At 39.8% G+C, this 17,827-nt stretch overlaps 1 protein-coding gene across 3 annotated transcripts in view; it reads right to left on the bottom strand.

Annotated features, from left to right (window-relative positions):
• The window catches only part of LOC149311634 (protein kinase C theta type-like), a 58,259-nt gene that overhangs the window by 11,127 nt on the left and 29,305 nt on the right, over positions 1 to 17,827 (bottom strand). For 2 of the 3 annotated variants that reach the window (XM_089527510.1, XM_089527509.1), the window contains 9 exons: positions 15,632 to 15,692; positions 14,000 to 14,162; positions 11,966 to 11,997; positions 10,538 to 10,623; positions 9,583 to 9,712; positions 7,881 to 7,990; positions 4,680 to 4,797; positions 3,200 to 3,357; positions 172 to 345 (listed from right to left, as the gene is read on the bottom strand). In XM_089527510.1, coding sequence (XP_089383636.1) covers positions 172 to 345; positions 3,200 to 3,357; positions 4,680 to 4,797; positions 7,881 to 7,990; positions 9,583 to 9,712; positions 10,538 to 10,623; positions 11,966 to 11,997; positions 14,000 to 14,162; positions 15,632 to 15,692 — 1,032 coding nt within the window. The remainder of the gene's footprint in view (positions 1 to 171; positions 346 to 3,199; positions 3,358 to 4,679; positions 4,798 to 7,880; positions 7,991 to 9,582; positions 9,713 to 10,537; positions 10,624 to 11,965; positions 11,998 to 13,999; positions 14,163 to 15,631; positions 15,693 to 17,827) is intronic. The other variant, XM_089527511.1, reaches the window with a different exon arrangement.

Raw genomic sequence — 17,827 nt, forward strand, 5'->3', positions numbered from 1 at the left:
ATCATGCCCCGTGATACTACAAAGAAGGGGTTATAAAATGGCTCTTGGGGCCACATGTAGCCCACTACAGGCCACACTTTGCTCACCCCAGTCTAGATTAACATTATCGGCTGTATTGTTTACCACTGTCCACTGTATTGTCTCAATGAACTGGGAAAAAATAATGTTTACCTTTGTTTGGAATGTACAGAAGACGTGGGTGAGAAATGCATGCTCCCAAGCCAGTGAGAGGACTCGCTTTTCAACCATGGTGCATTCAACATCATCATCCATAAGCACCACTTCCTTCTTCAATGCTTTCAAGGCGAAAAACTGGTTGGTGGCCTTGAGTTCAGCAAGGAAAACCTGGAGCAAAAATCTTCCTGAATAAGCAGGGTGGTATGAAATTTTGTGATTGGGCTGGAGCAGGTGGGCAGGAAAACGTGGTTCAATCCAGTTTTTTCTTCTTCCCCAAAATGAGTTGAAACCCCACTGTCTGCATGGCCTGCTCTCAAGGTGGGCAGACCACACAGCATGGCATCAAGGTGCCCAGCTGGGTAATATTTTGTTGTTGTTGCCTCCCCACCATGCATGCACACTATTGCACAAACACACTGCCAGCGACCTTCAAGTACCTCCCATATCCACCTAGGTACCATCTGATTGCATAGCTGCCCCTCTGATCGGCCACACATGTGATGCTCTAACAGTACAGGGCGTTGGTGAATTGTCATGCAAGTGATATATTGGCAAAGCACAATAATGGAGCTTCCCTCTACATGCTTCCTTCACCCCCCGCCCCTTGGATTACACATTTGTGTATGTGTAATTACATCCATTGGAGTTGTTGCACTTTCATTTCTTTGCTTTGCTACAGCCCTGCAGTGGCATTGGGCTTTTCATATGCAGGCATGAAGATGCACTTTTTCCAGGCAAAATTCGAGCATTCCAGCTATTTTTTGCTCCAGTTTTTGCCCCAGAGTGTGGCTTCATTTCAGTTTCTAGCCACTTTGGAGGTGTGTATCATATAAATGCTTGAAGCTGCTTTATTTTGCCCTTCAGTTTCACTCCATTGCTGGGAAGATGCTAGGAAAGAGTAAAATCGGGAAACATGTGCCAAATTGAGCATTCTTAAGCATTTTTGACTGTGTGTGTAGTGATATGCTGTGCTGTATTTCTTGTTCATTATTAGTATCCATGTTTTAAATGGGTTTAAACTGTTTTAACCATGTTGTTTGTTAAATAATACTATTATTTGAATGTTAATTTTTTTTAAAAGCATGTACTGTAGTTTTTAAATAACATAATTGGTCCTTGGTATCCACTGGGATTTGGTTCCAGGATCCCCCATAGATACCAAAGTCTGTGGATGCTGAAGTCCCATTATAAACAACGGTATAGTAAAGTGGTGTCCTATATATAAAATGGCAAAATCAAGGTTTGCATTTTGGAATTTATATATTTTTTTAATATTTTCAAGCTGTAGATGCTTGAATCTGTGGATAAAGAATCTGTGGATAAGGAAGGCCAACTGTACTCTTATTTAATTCTTTTTTAACTTTTATAAAATAAGGCCCAGTACAGACGGTGTGAAAACACCATGCTGGGGTGAAAAGTAGGGCTGGGGAGCGCACAGCAACTGCACGCTCCTCAGCACTACTACATATGGAGGGCGCCATCTTGGTATGGTGCCGTCCATACGCAGCGCGCGACAGTGCCATCATGCGCGCACCTCATCCAAATGGTCCGGTGCGCACCTGACGGCATTGTGCCGCTGGAGGGCACTTAGGGCGCCCTATTTGCAACGTGGGAAGGAGCTCCGAAACTAGATTGCCGTAGGAACAAAGCCAGGGAGAAACAGCCTAGTGGCCCCTTTCTTCTCTGGCTGTGCCTGTCGGGGTGTCCATGGGGCCGCTTCCACGTGGCCTGGAAAAGTGTTGGGTTGGAGACGCTGCCCTGCCTCCAACCTGGCAAGAAAAGAGGCAGCTGTGGACCGTCCTCTTTTTGCTATCTCTACTCTGCCTAAGTTTTTGACCTGCTCTTGTTTTAGGTGGGGTATCAGTTCAATAAACAAACAAATAAATATGTATATTTATATCTCTATATTTGTTATGTAAACACTGTTTTAAAAATCAGGTTTCTAGTCCTTATGTTTCCAAAAAAAGGTTTTAAAGTGGGTGAGCCATGTATAATGAAATCTTCAGAACAGATATTTCTTAACATTTACTTTAAGACGTAAGAATATAAGCATAGTGAGGTGTGCAGTGGTAGAGATGGTGATCTAAGACCCTCAACCAAGCAGCCAAAAGGTGGACCATTGGCATAGCCTGGTCTCCCCCCCCCCCCGCCCAATCCAAAGTCACTAGAAGACTCAGAATAAATTCAAAAAAGCAGAATACATTTTGTCAAGTAAATAAATATTTGTCAAGTACAGTGAGCTCTTTCCATTCACTGGGGTTAGGACTGCAGGGCCATTGTGAAAGTGGAAAAACCACAAATAATAAAAATATTATTTATTTTATTTAACTTGAGAAAGCACCTCTCTGTGAATCTTTAGATCTTCCAGAACAACTCTATTGTCATCATCTGCCAAAGCTGACAATAGAGTTGTGCTGGAGGGCTTACTTCTGGCTAATGTTGATCATAGAGTCATATTGATGGAAACTAGAGATTCCTAGAGAGAACATATTAATCAAATCTGTGAGTAATCAAATCCACAAAAGTCAAAGCTGCAAATGTGGAGGGCTGACTGTAAAAATTTTGTCAAGTGGGATTTACATATCAAATTTTCTTTCTACAGAATCATTCCTCCAAGGCAACAACAGAACCATGTAACTCACACTACTCAGCCCTGAAGTGAATTGAAATTTGATAGCTGTGGAGAAATTTCTTTACTCAGGGTATATCCACATTGCAGAATTAAAGCTGCTTGACACCAATTTAACTGCCACAACTCTGTCCTACAGAATCCTGGAATTTATAGTTGGGTTACACACCAGACTCTCTGACAGATCAATCTGAATACCTCTCCAAACTACAAATCCCACGATTCCACAGACATGACCATTAAAGTGTTGTCAAACTGCTTTATCTCTGTAGTGTGGAAGAGCTGTAAGGAAGTTCCTGATTAAAGAAAGATATTAAGAAAGGCATATGGCTTTTGAAAAAGGGTAAAAGAAGCACAAGTAATTTTCCAATGACTTTTACATTTGCTACTTACCTTGCCAAAGCTCCCTTTCCCCAACATTTTGTGCAAGGTAAAGTCATCTATGGTAAATTTTGGCAGCTCTGGGAGGTCTTGTCTTGGTGCAGGTTCTGCTGGAGAATCGGGACATGTCACATCTTCTGCTGGGGTTTCCCAGGAAATTCCTTGAGGCTCTACAATGGATCCAAGCACATCCACATCAGGCTGCCCCCCTAAAATTGGTTGCCTGAGTCAGAGCAGTGAAGAGTGCTCCTGTCAACTACCCAATTCAACATGCATAGTATCCCAAACTGGGTACTATTTTGGTAAAACAAGGCAGAGAAACCCATCAATTTTTTAGTGGCGCCTGATAGCTCACAAGTCAGTGAGATGACGAATCCTCTCGGAATTTCAGGAGCATCACAAGGTGTGTGTGTGTATGTGTGTGTGTGTGTGGGGTTCAGACTGCACCAAGTGACACTCACAATTGCTCTCCAAAGATGTTATTGCTTAAACAACCTTATTGCAGAAACAGGTTGTGGTGTTTGCCTACATCCCTTTCAAATGTTCAAGAGATGGTGTGAGTGGATCAAGGCTCAGAGGGAAGAGAAAGTAGCAGCCACAGGTTTTTTTTAATTTAAAATTTTATTTTTTTTAAAAAAATATTTTTATTTATTTTTAATTCTTTTATAATTTTCTTTAAAAACATAACATTTTACCAAATCCCCACTTTAACCCCATGAAACAATGTACATGTAAATACATTTAGGCTGTGTTTATGATATTGTAATTTAAAGGTATAATTTTTAGTTTTTGTGGGTTTTTCAGGCCATGTGGCTGTGTTCTGGAAGAATTTGTTCACGACGTTTCACCAGCGCGTTCCTGGTGTTTTGCCAGCTTTCTTCCAGAACACACCATATAGAATACTTACTAAAGCCAAATAGCCTGAAAAACCCACAAAAAAATTATGGATGCCAGCCATATAATTTTGAATTTTGCTAGTTGTTTATTTCACAACTATTGCTATTATATTCAGTGATATATAGGAATTATGATTTACTAAGATTAGTACATTTTTTTTACTAAGGATTCTATATGGTCTATTATTAGAGAAGATCAATGGTGTGTGCATGAGTTACTCCACTGGGTGATGCCAATCCTAGAGCTGCTACCTGTGGACTAGAATAATCAGGTTTTGATGCTCTTGATGACTGCCCTAGAATAGATGGAGAGAAGAGATCCAGCTCTACTGGGTTGGATTAGATGGGGTCTAATCCAGCTCTAAGATTGTATAATTCTATATAATTGAATAAAATGATGACGATAACAATAACAATGCAGTCTGGAACAGCATCCAGGATGTTCCCTTTTTTGGAATATACTTCCCAGGATGCCCCAAGCAGCATGGACAACATAGTCCAAAAACTAAGCTTTCCAAGCTCTGATGCAGAGGGGAATGTCTGTCTTATAAGAAGCTACTAAATAATAATGGAAATAAAGCAGTAAAATTTAATACCTTTTTTCCCTATGGGAAGTGCTGGCACAGAAGGGGTGGATGACGCATCTTTCTCGGGGAAGATGATTTCAACTGGCCCCTCTCTTAAGATCTGCTCTGGGTCATGTATACTTCGAGCCTGGCTCAGAGAGAAAAATGTGTCAGTAAAATGCCGCATGGTTGTTTGAGCATTGGTTTGTGACTCTGGAGATCAGGGTTCGAATTCCTGCTTGACCATGAAAATCTACTGGTTGACCTTGGGCAAGTCACACTTTCTCAGCCTCAGAGTAAGCCACAGGCAAACTCCCATCTGAAAAGTCTTCCTTCCATCTGAAAAACCCTATCTAGGTTTTAGACTGAACGTTAAAAGAACTGTCTAAAGTGATGACCAGGGGTAGGCAACCTGCGGCCCGCGGGCCGGATGCGGCCCGGCAAGGCCTTGGGACCGGCCCCAGTCCAGTCCTGCCACTGATTGCTGCTGGGGCCTTTGGCCTCTCGCGCACAGGGGCAATTGTCTATAGAAGCCTCAGAAACATGCATTTATATTAACATTTTAAAAAAAAATCAGCAAATTTTTTCACGTGTCCTCCATTTTTTTTTTTTTTTAAAAAAGTGTCCACCATTTGAAAATTTTGTCCTACATTTGTCCCGGTTTATTTATTTATTTAAATTTTAAAAAATGATTTCATTATTTTATTTTGGCTTCGGCCCCCCAGTTGTCTGAGGGACAGCAACCCGGCCCCCTGCTCAAAAAGGTTGCCTACCCCTGGTGATGACCCTTATGCCCTCAATAGCATCAGTCCCTTGGATAGCTCCTTTCATGTTCTTGTTAAAACCCAGGGGAGATCCATCTCACATTGACATCGAAACCATCAGCCATCCCTTGATATAAGAAAAAGAAGTCTGAGAGGTCTGAAGGATGAACTGGGAAAGAAAAATGGTAAAAAGGAAAAAGCTATTCATGGGGTCATAATGACATTTGTTGCAGAATGAGTGCAACTAATATGTGTGTGTGTATATATATACAGAGAGAGAGAGAGAGAGTTGTTGTGTGCTTTCAAGTTGTTTCTTGAATACAAAATATGGCAGCCAGATTGATCACGGGAACTTCTAGGAATGACCATATAACACCGGTCTTGAAGTCCCTGCACTGGCTGCCTGTTAGTTTCCGGGCAAAGTACAAGGTGTTGATGATCACCTTTAAAGCCCTACATGGCTTGGGCCCAGAGTACTTGAGGGAACGCCTTCTTCCCTATTGTCCGTCCCGCACACTAAGGTCCTCTGGAAGAAATTTACTACAGCCAAAAAAATCTAGGCTAACATCTGTCTCCCAGAGGGCTGCTCCAAAACTATGGAATGACCTGCCGGAGGAGATCCGTCACATTCCCACTCTGACAGCTTTTAAGAAAGCACTCAAGACGGATCTCTTCTGGCAGGCCTTTCCAACGTAGTTACCCTCCCCAGATATAGAGATATTGTCCCCTCATTTGTCTATTCTTCCCCGTCTATGTTTCTGCCTTTTTAAAAATGCTTTTAATGTTTTTAATGTTTTTTATACTATTATTGTTTAATTCTGTTTTAGTACTGGGTATGGGGGGGGGGGCGGTAGGTCTGGGGTTTGATTTTTAACTCTATTGTAATTGATGCATTTTATTGTTGTAACCCGCCCGGATTCTTTGTGATTGGGCGGGCTATAAATAAATCTTTATTATTATTATTATTATTATTATTATTATTATTATTATTATTTCTGACTTATGGCGAACCAAAGGTACATCTATATGGGGCTTTTTTTGCCAAGTTTCTTCAGAGGGGCTTGCCATTGCCATTCTCTGAGGCTGAGAGAGTGTAACTTGGCCATGGTCACCTAATGGGCTTACATGGCTGAGCTGGGATTCAAACCTGGTCTTGAGAGTCATAGTCCAACACTCAAAGTATTATATGTACTACACACGCGTGTGTGTGTGTGCGCGCACACACACACATTCTATTAGTGACATACACATGCGTAAGTTGCGCTACGCATGTGGGGCAAATTATTTTCCAAAGTGGCAGAACCAGAGTTGTGCATATAGCAACACTGCCCATTATGGTTATTATTCATTGCATAGTGGCACATTGTACACCGTGTGGGTGTATTATACTTCGAGTTCCACATTACATATTGTACAATGGCAACCAGTGCCTGACATGTGTTGTGCCATTTTGCTTTTCTGTGTGGAGGCTGTGTAGTGCTGGTGCAGCCTATCTCTGTATGCAGATATCTACGCCAGGCAGAGGGGATGTTAGACTGCAGCCTCTGTGTATGAAGACCAGATCTTTAAATGTGTACAAGTTGAATCTCCCATATCTGGAATTCTGAAATCCGAAATCCAAAAACCAAAACTTTTTTCATGGGTAGCTGAGATAGTGACACCTTTGCATTCGGATGGTTCAGTGTACACAACCATTCTTTCATGCACAATTTATTTAAAATATTATGTATAAAATTACCTTCAGGCTATGCGTGTAAGGTATAAATGAAACATAAATTAATTTTGTGTTTAGATGTGGCTCTCATCTCTAACATTATGTCTGTATATGCAAACACAGATATTCCAAAATCCAAATAGTTCCAAGTATTTGAGATAAGCGAGATTCAACCTGTATTTGTATCTTGGGGCTGGTGATAAAAAATATATCAAAAAGCAAGATGCACTGCCACTTCCCTATGACTATTCCTAGTCCCACTTAAAACCCATGCTTGGAAAATATATTCTTCTTTTTTTGGACTACCACCCCCAGAATCCCCTGAAGAGAAGGTTTGATGAGCATGTCAAAACATGATCTTGCTTGCTTTCCCCACCCACCCTCTTTTCCAGATCTCCAATACTCTCTCTTCACAAATGTTCCTGGAAAGTTGTTCCTGAAACATTTGATATCTTGGTAAACTGGTACAGTTACCATACCATATTCACAAATTCCTTATCCACAGGCTCAATAAGCCACGGTTTGAAAAGATAAATACATACATATATATATAAATTTCAAAAAGTAAACCTTGATTTTGCCATTTTATATGAGAGACACCATTTTACTATGCCATTGTATTTAATAGGACTTGAGGATCCATTGTTTTGTTATCCATGAGCAGTCTTGGAACCAAACCCCAGTGGATAACAAGGGCTCACTGTTCAGTGCAACATCTGTAGGCTTTCCATTTTTCCAGTCTTGTGTTCCTACCTGCTGCCTGCTCTCAATCAGTGCCAATGCTTCAGCCATAAGTTTCTGGTTGACGCCACAGAGATTTGCCACTTTCGTTTGGCATTTGTGGTGGACGTTCATGGTGCAGGCTGCAAGGAAGACATTTTGTCAAGAGGTGAGGAAATAGGCATGCCCAAGTTTGCAGCACCCCTCCCTTTTTGAGAACTGCTACAGGCTGCTCTGAGCACTGCTTTGGTTTTAAATATTATAAGCTATGTTATAAGTAGAGAGCCAGTGTAGCGATGTGGTTTCAGTGTTGGACTATGACTCTGGAGACCAGAGTTCAGTTCCCAGGTCAGCCATGAAACCCACAAGAAGATCCAAGGAATGGTTACCATTAACTCGAAGAGTCATAAATATAGCAACAAATTTAATTAAATTAATTAAACAAATTAAACCAAGGCGGGCCCAGTGTGGCACTGTAGTGGTAAGGAGTGAATTGCATCTTCTGGAAGCTTCCAGAAGCAGTAATTTCTCTTTGAAGTAATCTGCAAGTCTTCCTGTGCTCTTGAATACTAAAAAAGTGAATTTTCATCCACTTCCAGGTGGGAGGGTCCCCATCGGTCAAAGCCAACTGGACAGCACACACAATGACTCAAGGGGTCTCAGCAAGAGTCTGGCTTATGTTAGCGCTATGCCAACTCCAGATCTTTAGGTTAAATCTTGACATCTTTAAGATGACATGAACCTTGTCCACTGTCAGCCCAAGCTTGTTCATTTCATTTATAATGAAAACAGGGTTTTTTACACAAGATGGGCAAATTCAGTAGATCCAGGGGGGCAATTTCTCCCTGTGGGAGCCTGCCATAAGTCACATTCCAACCTGCAGCTCAACTTTAGTAGCAAATCACATTATGAGATTTCCCCTGCCTGCTGGACTTTTGCCGCCAAGTAAAAACATTTTTATGCTGGCAGGCTTTCTGTACACAATGCATAGCAGGGTGGTTTTATGGAGCAAGTGGCTTTTTAGTCTGTTTTAACCTGAGTATATTTTATATGATTTTATATTATATTTTATATTGTGTATATTTTATGTGATTTTATATATGGACATTGTAATTGTTTGAATTTTATAATAATTTTAAAGGTTTTATCTGTGAGCTGCCTTGAGTCCCTCCAGGGAGAAAGGTGGGATACAAATAAAATAAATAAATAAAATAAATCAATTGTGTGTCTTCAAATCATTTCAGATTTATGACAACCTTACAGTGGCCCCATCCTAGAGTTTTCTTGGCAAGATTTATTCAAAGGAGGTTTGTCATTGATTTTCTCTGAGGCTAAGCAGGTATGGCTTGCCTAAAGTCATCCAGTGGCCTTCCATAGCTGAGCAGTGATTCGAACCCTGGTCTTCTAGAGTCCTAGTTTAACACTCAAACCACTATCCCACACTGGTTCCAAACAATGCAATGCATGGATTAAATCCCTCCACCTTCTACTGTCACATTAAGTATCAGGCCATCCCAACTGTTTATGTGAGCTACATTTTTGAGAAGCAAAACAAAACTGACTGTTAGATACAAAAGTACATTTAAGCAGAGATGGAAGGGTTGCTTTTTGAATCAGAGCTCCCAGAATCCCCTACTGGCAGCATAGCCAATGGGACTTTGTCACTTTTCCAAACTCTGCATTTACCAGTATATGGTATTTGGTCCCGAGAGCAAAAGGAAATACTTAGACTCACCTTCACATTTCAAGCCCTGCCTTGTGAGGCCCCACAGCAGTGTTCCACAGTGGTCACAGAAAGTGGGGCTCTTGTAATTGTAGACCTTAAACCGGTGGGGCATATCAATCTTAAACCTCTCCTTGTGGAACTGAAAGAAAGAGAAATGGCCTAATGTGCATTCAGTTCCCACAGAAACAGAGTGAAGATAATCCAGCATCCAAAGCTGCTATTCATCTTTTCTGGTATATTTATCTTTTCTAATATAGATTATATATCCCCGGTCCCTTTATGCTGATTTAAATAACTTCATTGTGTTAGCTGGAAGAATCTGGGATCTGAAGTCTTTATTCAAAGGAGGTCTCATCTGGTGCAATGAAGTCTTTAACAGTCTTCACAACAAGCCTGTAAAGTAGGTCATAGTATATTCATTTTATAGATTAAGCATGAACATATATATTGAAGGCTATGATTATTCACGGGAAACTGGAACTAATTCAGATACTGAACTTGGATGCAGACCGTTGAGTTCAAGTCTCCCCATCCAGCCATGACAGAAAACTATATCTCATGGAGGACTGTGGTTTCATTTTTTCCTATCTTATCTACCTTACAAGGTTGGTGTGAATATCCAATAGATAATACCATATTCAGAAATATGAATATATTAAAGAACACAGCTGGGAAAAGTTAATTTTTGGGATGATAATTCCAAAAACCCACCAGCTAGAATAGCCACTTAGAATTGTGGTATAGAAAAAAGTAATATTTCTATAGTGTGCTAAAGAAGCAATTCTAGAAATATGTGTTCCTTGAACGCTATGATTGTAGACACAAATCTAACTAGGTAATGAGCCACTGTGCAAGCCAAACACACATTTTTGTCATTATATTTAATCCAGTCTTTTGAAATTCTTGCCAATGGGTGCATTTAACCATCATAAACTGTCCTCCAAAATTTCATTCAGATGCTTACCATGGTTTCTCTGCTGTTGATAGCTGATCCTGTACATTTAGCAATCACTTTGTCAATGCATTTCTTGTGAATGGCAGCATTGCATTCTGCAGGAGAAAAGAGAGAGGGTTCTTCAAAGTGCTTCAATGTGGCAAAGGACAACAAAAATAGCCAAAATTTTGCTCCCTAATTGCTCTGTACATCTGAGGAAGTAGACCAAGTCTATGAAAATGTATGCTACAACTTGTTTCACTCAGTCTCAAAGGTGCTGCAAGATCCTTTGCATACTGATTGCTCCCTAATTATTAGAAATGTTTGCCAGCTTCTCAGAATGGCTCCTGAGTTACAGAGATGTAACTCTCATGAACCATCAAGATACCATGAACTCTCATGAATCATCATGAAGTAACTATCAGATGTAACTTAATTACAGAGATGTAACTAACGTCTAAATTGCCAGGAAGGTACCAAAGCTCTTGGACAGAGAAGGCTAAATATCTCACAAAACTACAAATTCAAGAATTCCCTAGTACTGAACCATGGCACTTATAGTGGTGTCAGACTGCATTATTTCTGCAATGCAGATTAGACCGAAGCAACGTTTCCTGACCTCTCTCAACCCATCTTAAGAACCAGCAACCAGATCAAACAAAGGAGGTTTGTTCATCTTCTTGTCAGAGCAGCAAAGAGAAAGATGTTTCCACTCACTCTTGTCAGTGAGCGAGGGTGTGACAAGGACTGGCAACGCAGGTCCTGCTTCTGATTGTCGCAGTTTTCACTGGTGCAAGGAGGCTATAAATGTCATCCTCCTTGCACTTTCTTTGGAAGCTGAATGTACCTCATTTGCCTGATCTGGCTACTGGCTCTTAAGGTGGGTTTGGGTAGCATAGTTTTACAGTAAGACTAGAGGGCCAGCATAGTGGTTTGAACATTGGACTATAACCCTGGGGACTTTAGTTTGAATCCCAGCTCAACTATTGTAACCTCACTGGGTGACCTTGGGCAAGTTGCACTCTCTCAGCCTCAGAAGATGGCAATGGCAAACCCTCTCTGAAGGAACTGGCCAAGAAAAGGCAAGGAACAGGACAATTCCTTATTTTACATAACACTGGTACACTCCAGCCAAAGATTAGTATTTTTGCACAGCAATCCTAAGCAAATTCTATTGAGGTCAATGGGGCTTCTCCTCAGGTCCTTTCTTATAGGACACTCTCCCAGGAGCATAGGATTTCAGCTTTAATTCCTATTTATGTTGGTTAAATATAATTTGAAGTGACAAAACTCTTATACAATCATTTGGAGAGCTGGATTGTACTTTTGTATGTGTTTTGTTTGCATGGTTATTTTTTAATTTAATTTTAATTTTTTCTCCTTTCTCAGACTTTTCAGTATTATCTATTATAGTATTCATCAGCATTATCATTAATGTAACATAACACAGTCACTTACGCCTGCATTGATAACCTTGTTTGTTAAGACCCCTGGAAAACAGAAAGAGAAATGTGTCATATTAAATACTATACAGACACATTTGAGAAATAATGATTTTTTTAAAAGCTGAAAGAAAACAATAAATCAAGACAATGGGTTGCTTTAGTCACAGACAACATATTTGTTATTCTGTTTACTTATCTCGAGTCTGTATTTGCTGCCTGGTAAATTGATGTTCTCTAAGCAAATTTCAAGACAGCAAGTTCAAATAATCACAACTGCAATAAAATTACAGTCCAAGAAAGAAAAGACAAAGCCCATGTCAGAAAGGCTAGTTCAAGAAGAGAGAAAGGAAAGACATAGCTCTACAAAATACCTACATTTGAAAACCGGAAGAAGAGAAAACATGACAATCAAATTGCATTCTTTGAGCATTGGATACATAGCGCTCACTGAGTTATTTTGTCTTTCTCTCTCTAGGTTTTTCCCCATAATTTCTCCCTGCCAGATTTTTCTGCAAACGTCTGGGTTCCAAACAAGGCAATTGATTCCTCCTCCTTATGGCTGGGGAGTGCCATTTTTTGCTACAACAGCAAAAGTACAGCTAGCTCTCCATATCCATGGATTCTGCATCCATGGATTCAACAGTCCACAGATCGAAAATATTAAAAAAAAAAAAAATCCTAAAAGCAAACCTTGATATTGTCATTTTATATAAGGGAAACAATTTTACTATGCCACCAAATATAATGGGACTTAAGCATCCACAAAATTTTGTATCTGCAGGAGATCCTGGAACCAAACTCCAGCAGATACCAAGGGCCCACTTTACTTACAAGTCCAGTGACAAATCCATTCCACATTTTAGAGAAATTTAAACATATCCTCCAAGATGCAAAATTGCTTTTTAAAGTGATTTCTTATGTAACACAAAAGTCATACCCTATAAATTATTACAGTGCAGATTTTTTACTCCTTTCTTCTCTACTTTCCTGTTATTCCTGTTTAGCACTGATTAGTAGACAGCATAAAAATGAAAGATTCTGCTCAAATTAGCTCAAAGAGTGCCTAAAATTGCCAGGAAGGTGAATTTGAATACTAGAAAATATCACTTGTTACACCAGACTAAGAAACGTTGTTTGTACTTGTTACATTACTTAGGAAATTTCACTTCCTTGCATCCTCTTGACCAAAAATGGGTAACTCTTTTGTTTACTAGCTGGTTATTTCAAGTAGGGATTTGTAATTTTTCTCATCCTTTATAGAAAGGAAGCCTGTTACCTGTTATGAAACTGATTGGTAACCAGCAGATCTTCCATTTTCCAGTAGTTTTTCTTTGGGGGGAGGGGGAATACATTTCTGCAAAAACATTGCACTGAAAGCCAATATTTTAATGCAGAAAACAGCATATTTTGGGTAAAACACACTTCTGTCCAAAAATTCAACATCTATTTATTAAAGTCATGGTTTGAAAGTAGGGGTGTAAATCTTTGCTTATTTTTTTGTTGTACACAAGAACAAAACATCTAAAAAGTTTTCTCCTTGCTGAGCAAGATTATAGGCATTTTAAAAAATCATTTGTGCTGAAAAATTTGTTTTTTCTGCAAAAATGTTGGAATCTTGCCCCTTATCTGTTTTTCTTCCCTTACCCCCTTGCTTTGACAGAAACATCCAGTTTAGTGGTAGGGATATATGGGGTGTATTAACATCCTCTTCTTTTTGGTAACCAGTATGTGATATTTGGGCTTTTATTGTTTGAAACACAAATGGGTCAGGGTTTGGACTGAGATGTGAATTTACACTGAGAAATAGGACTGTGGCAGCCTTTCAAATTTGAAGGTCATGGCGGCAAAGAAGTTGCAGCTTGTCTCATCCCACAGCTTGAAAAAGTTACTTTTTGGACCATGGTTCCCAGAATATCCCAGCCACCATGGCTATTACAGGATCCTGGGGGGTTATATTCCAAAAATGTAACCCTTTCAAACTCCCTCTCTTTTCATGGGCAGAAACAGACGTCAGGTCATGGCATTAAAAAAGTAAAGTGTATCATACCAGACAAATTCATGGCAAACAGAACAGAATGTGGGCTGCGGGAAGAATGTAGCTGTGAACTCATGACACTTGACATCATGAATCTTGGCTTGCTTGATGGCTCCCCTGCGCTGGTGTAGAGAGAAAAACCCTTCCTTTTCACAGTCTACAAACTCTGGATCATCTGGTGGAGAGCAGAAAAAGAGAAGTCAAGTCACTGAAAGAGATTTCATCGTCAGGCTATTATCTGAAATAGCCTGTATTTAAATCAGCCTGAAAAGTTGTCAACTTCCCAAAATGTCAGTAGAATTGTCTGATGGTCTAGCTATTTTTGGACTGCACTACTATGGCCTGCAAAACAGGAGGGGAAAAAAATCATATATGCCAATGCTGTTTCCACCACAAAACACTTCCTCTCTGTAGAAAAAACAAAAAGGTAAGTGAGAAATAGTCTTACTGCCTTTTGTCCTTGGTGTGCTAGATTTCTAAGCGCAGGGGCCATTAAGCATGAATTCTAGCTCTGAAGTGGTAGCTTCAAAACAAAAATGATGAAGACAACGAAATCCTGCTAGTTGTGATTTTGATTCTCAGCAGCAGCCTGTTATTACTGATGAAGACACTCCTTTCTTCTAGGCAGGGAACGGAGAACCTCTTTTAGCTTGAGGGTCAAATTCAGTTTCAGAGAAATTTAGTCTATTAGTAGGAAGGGTAAGAAACAGTGTAGTGGCTTGACCATTGAGACCAGGGTTCAAATCCTGGCTCAGGTATGTACAGTAAATCCACTGAATCCGGAAGCTGCACCAAAGCTGCACTCCAGTGCTTAGGAATGGAGTGTGGCTTTGGCATAACCTCTGGACTCTTAGGACCCATGCATCATTTAAATAGCATACCTCCAAAGAGACCCGAAGCAGCTTTATTTTGGCAGTCTGTAACAGGCCATAGATTAAGTAATGAGCAGTATGTGTGAAAGTCATGCTGAGATGGAATCTGCAAGGCCATCCTGTGTCACCCACAGCTCTAGTGCATTTCAGTGAAAGTGATTCAAATATTCATGAAGGACAGTCTGAATCCATGTGTAGGTGTACATGTACTATTTTAAATTATATTCCTGAAACTTGAGATATAAGTGATGGTAACAAGCTGGTGTCTGTGTGCTTTAAAGCTCTCCAAATACTCTACAGGCACAAGATCCTGTCTGATCTTGGAAGTTAAACAGAGTCAGCCTTGGTTGGTACTTGGATGGGAGACCACCAATTAATACCAGGTTCTGTAGGCTCTATTTCAGAGGAAGGAACTGGCAAAAACCACATTGGAATATTAATTGCCTAAGAAAACCCTATAAAATCCATGGGGTCACTGTAAGCTGACAGACAACTTGAAGGCACATGACTTATACTCCAAGATTGGAAAGACAGCTATCCATCACTCCATATTCAGAAGGCAGGCAATTGTATTTTAAAGGAGTTATATTCAAGGAAATGTATTTTTGAGCTTATTTTAATGTATATAATCCATATGCCACATTCAACATTTGCCACTTCAGCTTCTTGGCCTCACAGTTTGCTGGAAAATGGCATGGGATTCCATTGGCTGGAACAACTGAGAAAGAGATGCTAAAAACAACTGAAATAAAACTGGAATATTTTCACTTGCCTGTAGATTCCAGGAAGTATTTTGCATTCAGTAGCATTCTACCTTGGGGCTTAAGTTCTAGCTGAAAAAAAAGAAGAGGAAGAAAGGAAGGGCAGAAAGAAATTATAATGCAATGAGATACTGACCATTTTATTAAAGAGTTTAATGGAAAGATCCCACAAAAATCTGGTTGAGATGTACAGTTCAAAGAAAATTGTGGAGAGAAGAATGTTAACAGCATTGTGTTTTCATTGCCAGAACTAATCCCATACCTATCATGCTGTCTTAGACAGCATGGCCAAAAGGCACTTAAAATGCAGGTGTCCACATGTAGGATATCATCTGGGATCTATGAGGTTTTATTCTGAAATGTATGGAATCAGTGTGGTGATAGCAAATGTCAGGAAACAGTCCAGCAAACAGCCCTGTAGCTACAAAAATTATTGTCAGAGTTTCTAGAGGAGATTGCTGTGTTAGTCTGTTGCAACAAAACAAGGACTCATGGGGCACCTTTGCCACCAAGAATTGTTATAGTACAGGTTGAGTCTTCCTTATCTGAAATGCTTGGGAACAGAAGTATTTTGGATTTTAGGATGTTTTGGATTTTGGAATATTTGCATATACATAATGAGATACCTTGGTGATGGGACCCAAGTCTAAATCTGAAATTCATCTATGTTCCATACACCTTGTACACATAGCCTGAAGGTAAATTTATACATAACATTTTAAAATAATTTTGTATTTGAAACAAATTTTGATTTGTGTACAGTAGAATATCAGAAAGCAAAGGTGTCACTATCTCAAACAGTCATGTGGACAATTTTTGTAGTATTTCAGGTTTTGGAATTCTGGATATGGGAGACTCGACCTGTATAATTTTTTGTGGAATACCCTCCACCTCATTAGATGTGTAAAGTATAATCTCAGAGCAGGAAAAGGAGCTGTGCAGCACTCTAGATATTGTTAGATCACAACTTCCAGCAGTCCTAGTCATGGTGAAGAATGCTGGGAGATGCTACTGAGTGACATCTGGAGGGCTGATGATTCCCACCCCAGTATTAAAGGCACTGACAGAACTGCATAGCATTTTTGCATAACATTTCACAGATGAAAACTGGGACGTGTGCAGTCAAAACGGCAAAAGTTATTAATGAGGAAAAACAACAAGGTAAAAGAGGATGCAGTAGTTTGCTTTTTCCTGAGGCTACTGGGAAGGGATTTTGTTCTCCAGCCTGGGTGGTTTGGGTTGAAGAGAATTAGCCCCTGGTCCCATGCAGTTGCCCACACCTGGTATAGATGATATTGGAAGACTGGACAGGTGGGCATCAGCCGAGGGCCACCACTGGCTAGTGGTCCAGGGACTTCATTATTGACAGTTCAATTCGGTTAGACATTTACTCTCAGTTAAATGCTTAGAAGTTTAAGTTACTATTACTACCATTCTTGTTGTGATATGCCTTCAAGTTGTTTCCAACTTATGATGACCCTTAGGAGAACCTATCTATGTAAATCTTCACTTGTTTTGTTCCTATATACCTAAAACAAATAAGTTATACACTTTTCTCCTTGCTCTGTGAGGGTATCTATGCAATTTTAAAAGCACAATTTGTATCCTGGGATTTCATGGGGGAAATTAATTTTTCCAAGGCTATATGTCCTGTGCAGAAAATATTTATGGGTGAAAATATGTATCTTGCACAAAACGTATGTGTTTTCTGCCTGGAAAATACATGAAGGAAACATACATGTGGTTTTTCTGTGCATGAAAACATATGCAAACACAGAAAAACCCTGTGTAGTTTTCCTGCACAAAACCATAGTATTTTTTTACAGAAATCAGGATGTTTTCTGTAAAATACAAAATTTCTCCACAACAAATCCATGTGTATTTTTGTTCAAGCAATTTCCTCTAAACAAAATCTTGAAGCGTGAAGGATCTTAATGGGTAGTATCCTTTCCCAAGCACTGAGAAACTGCTTTCCACTGAAGATGGAGGGCAAATTTGCTTTTGGTGCCTAATCTGTATTTCAAAATGCTGACCAGAAGTTTTAAATTATTGCAATACTAAAAATTTAGCAAAGGAATCTTATTGGGCATCAATGGCCTCATCTTGCTCCCCTTTAGATATACCCCTGTGAGTATGTCAATATGATCCTCACAGTATCCTTCACATCCCTAATACGTTAAGTCCTTTGTATCCATGGAATTTTTATC

This window comes from Sceloporus occidentalis, unplaced genomic scaffold (genome assembly GCF_023333645.1).
Source record: "Sceloporus occidentalis isolate IW3139 unplaced genomic scaffold, rSceOcc1.0.p SCAF_5, whole genome shotgun sequence".
NCBI classification, from domain to species: Eukaryota; Metazoa; Chordata; class Lepidosauria; order Squamata; family Phrynosomatidae; genus Sceloporus; species Sceloporus occidentalis.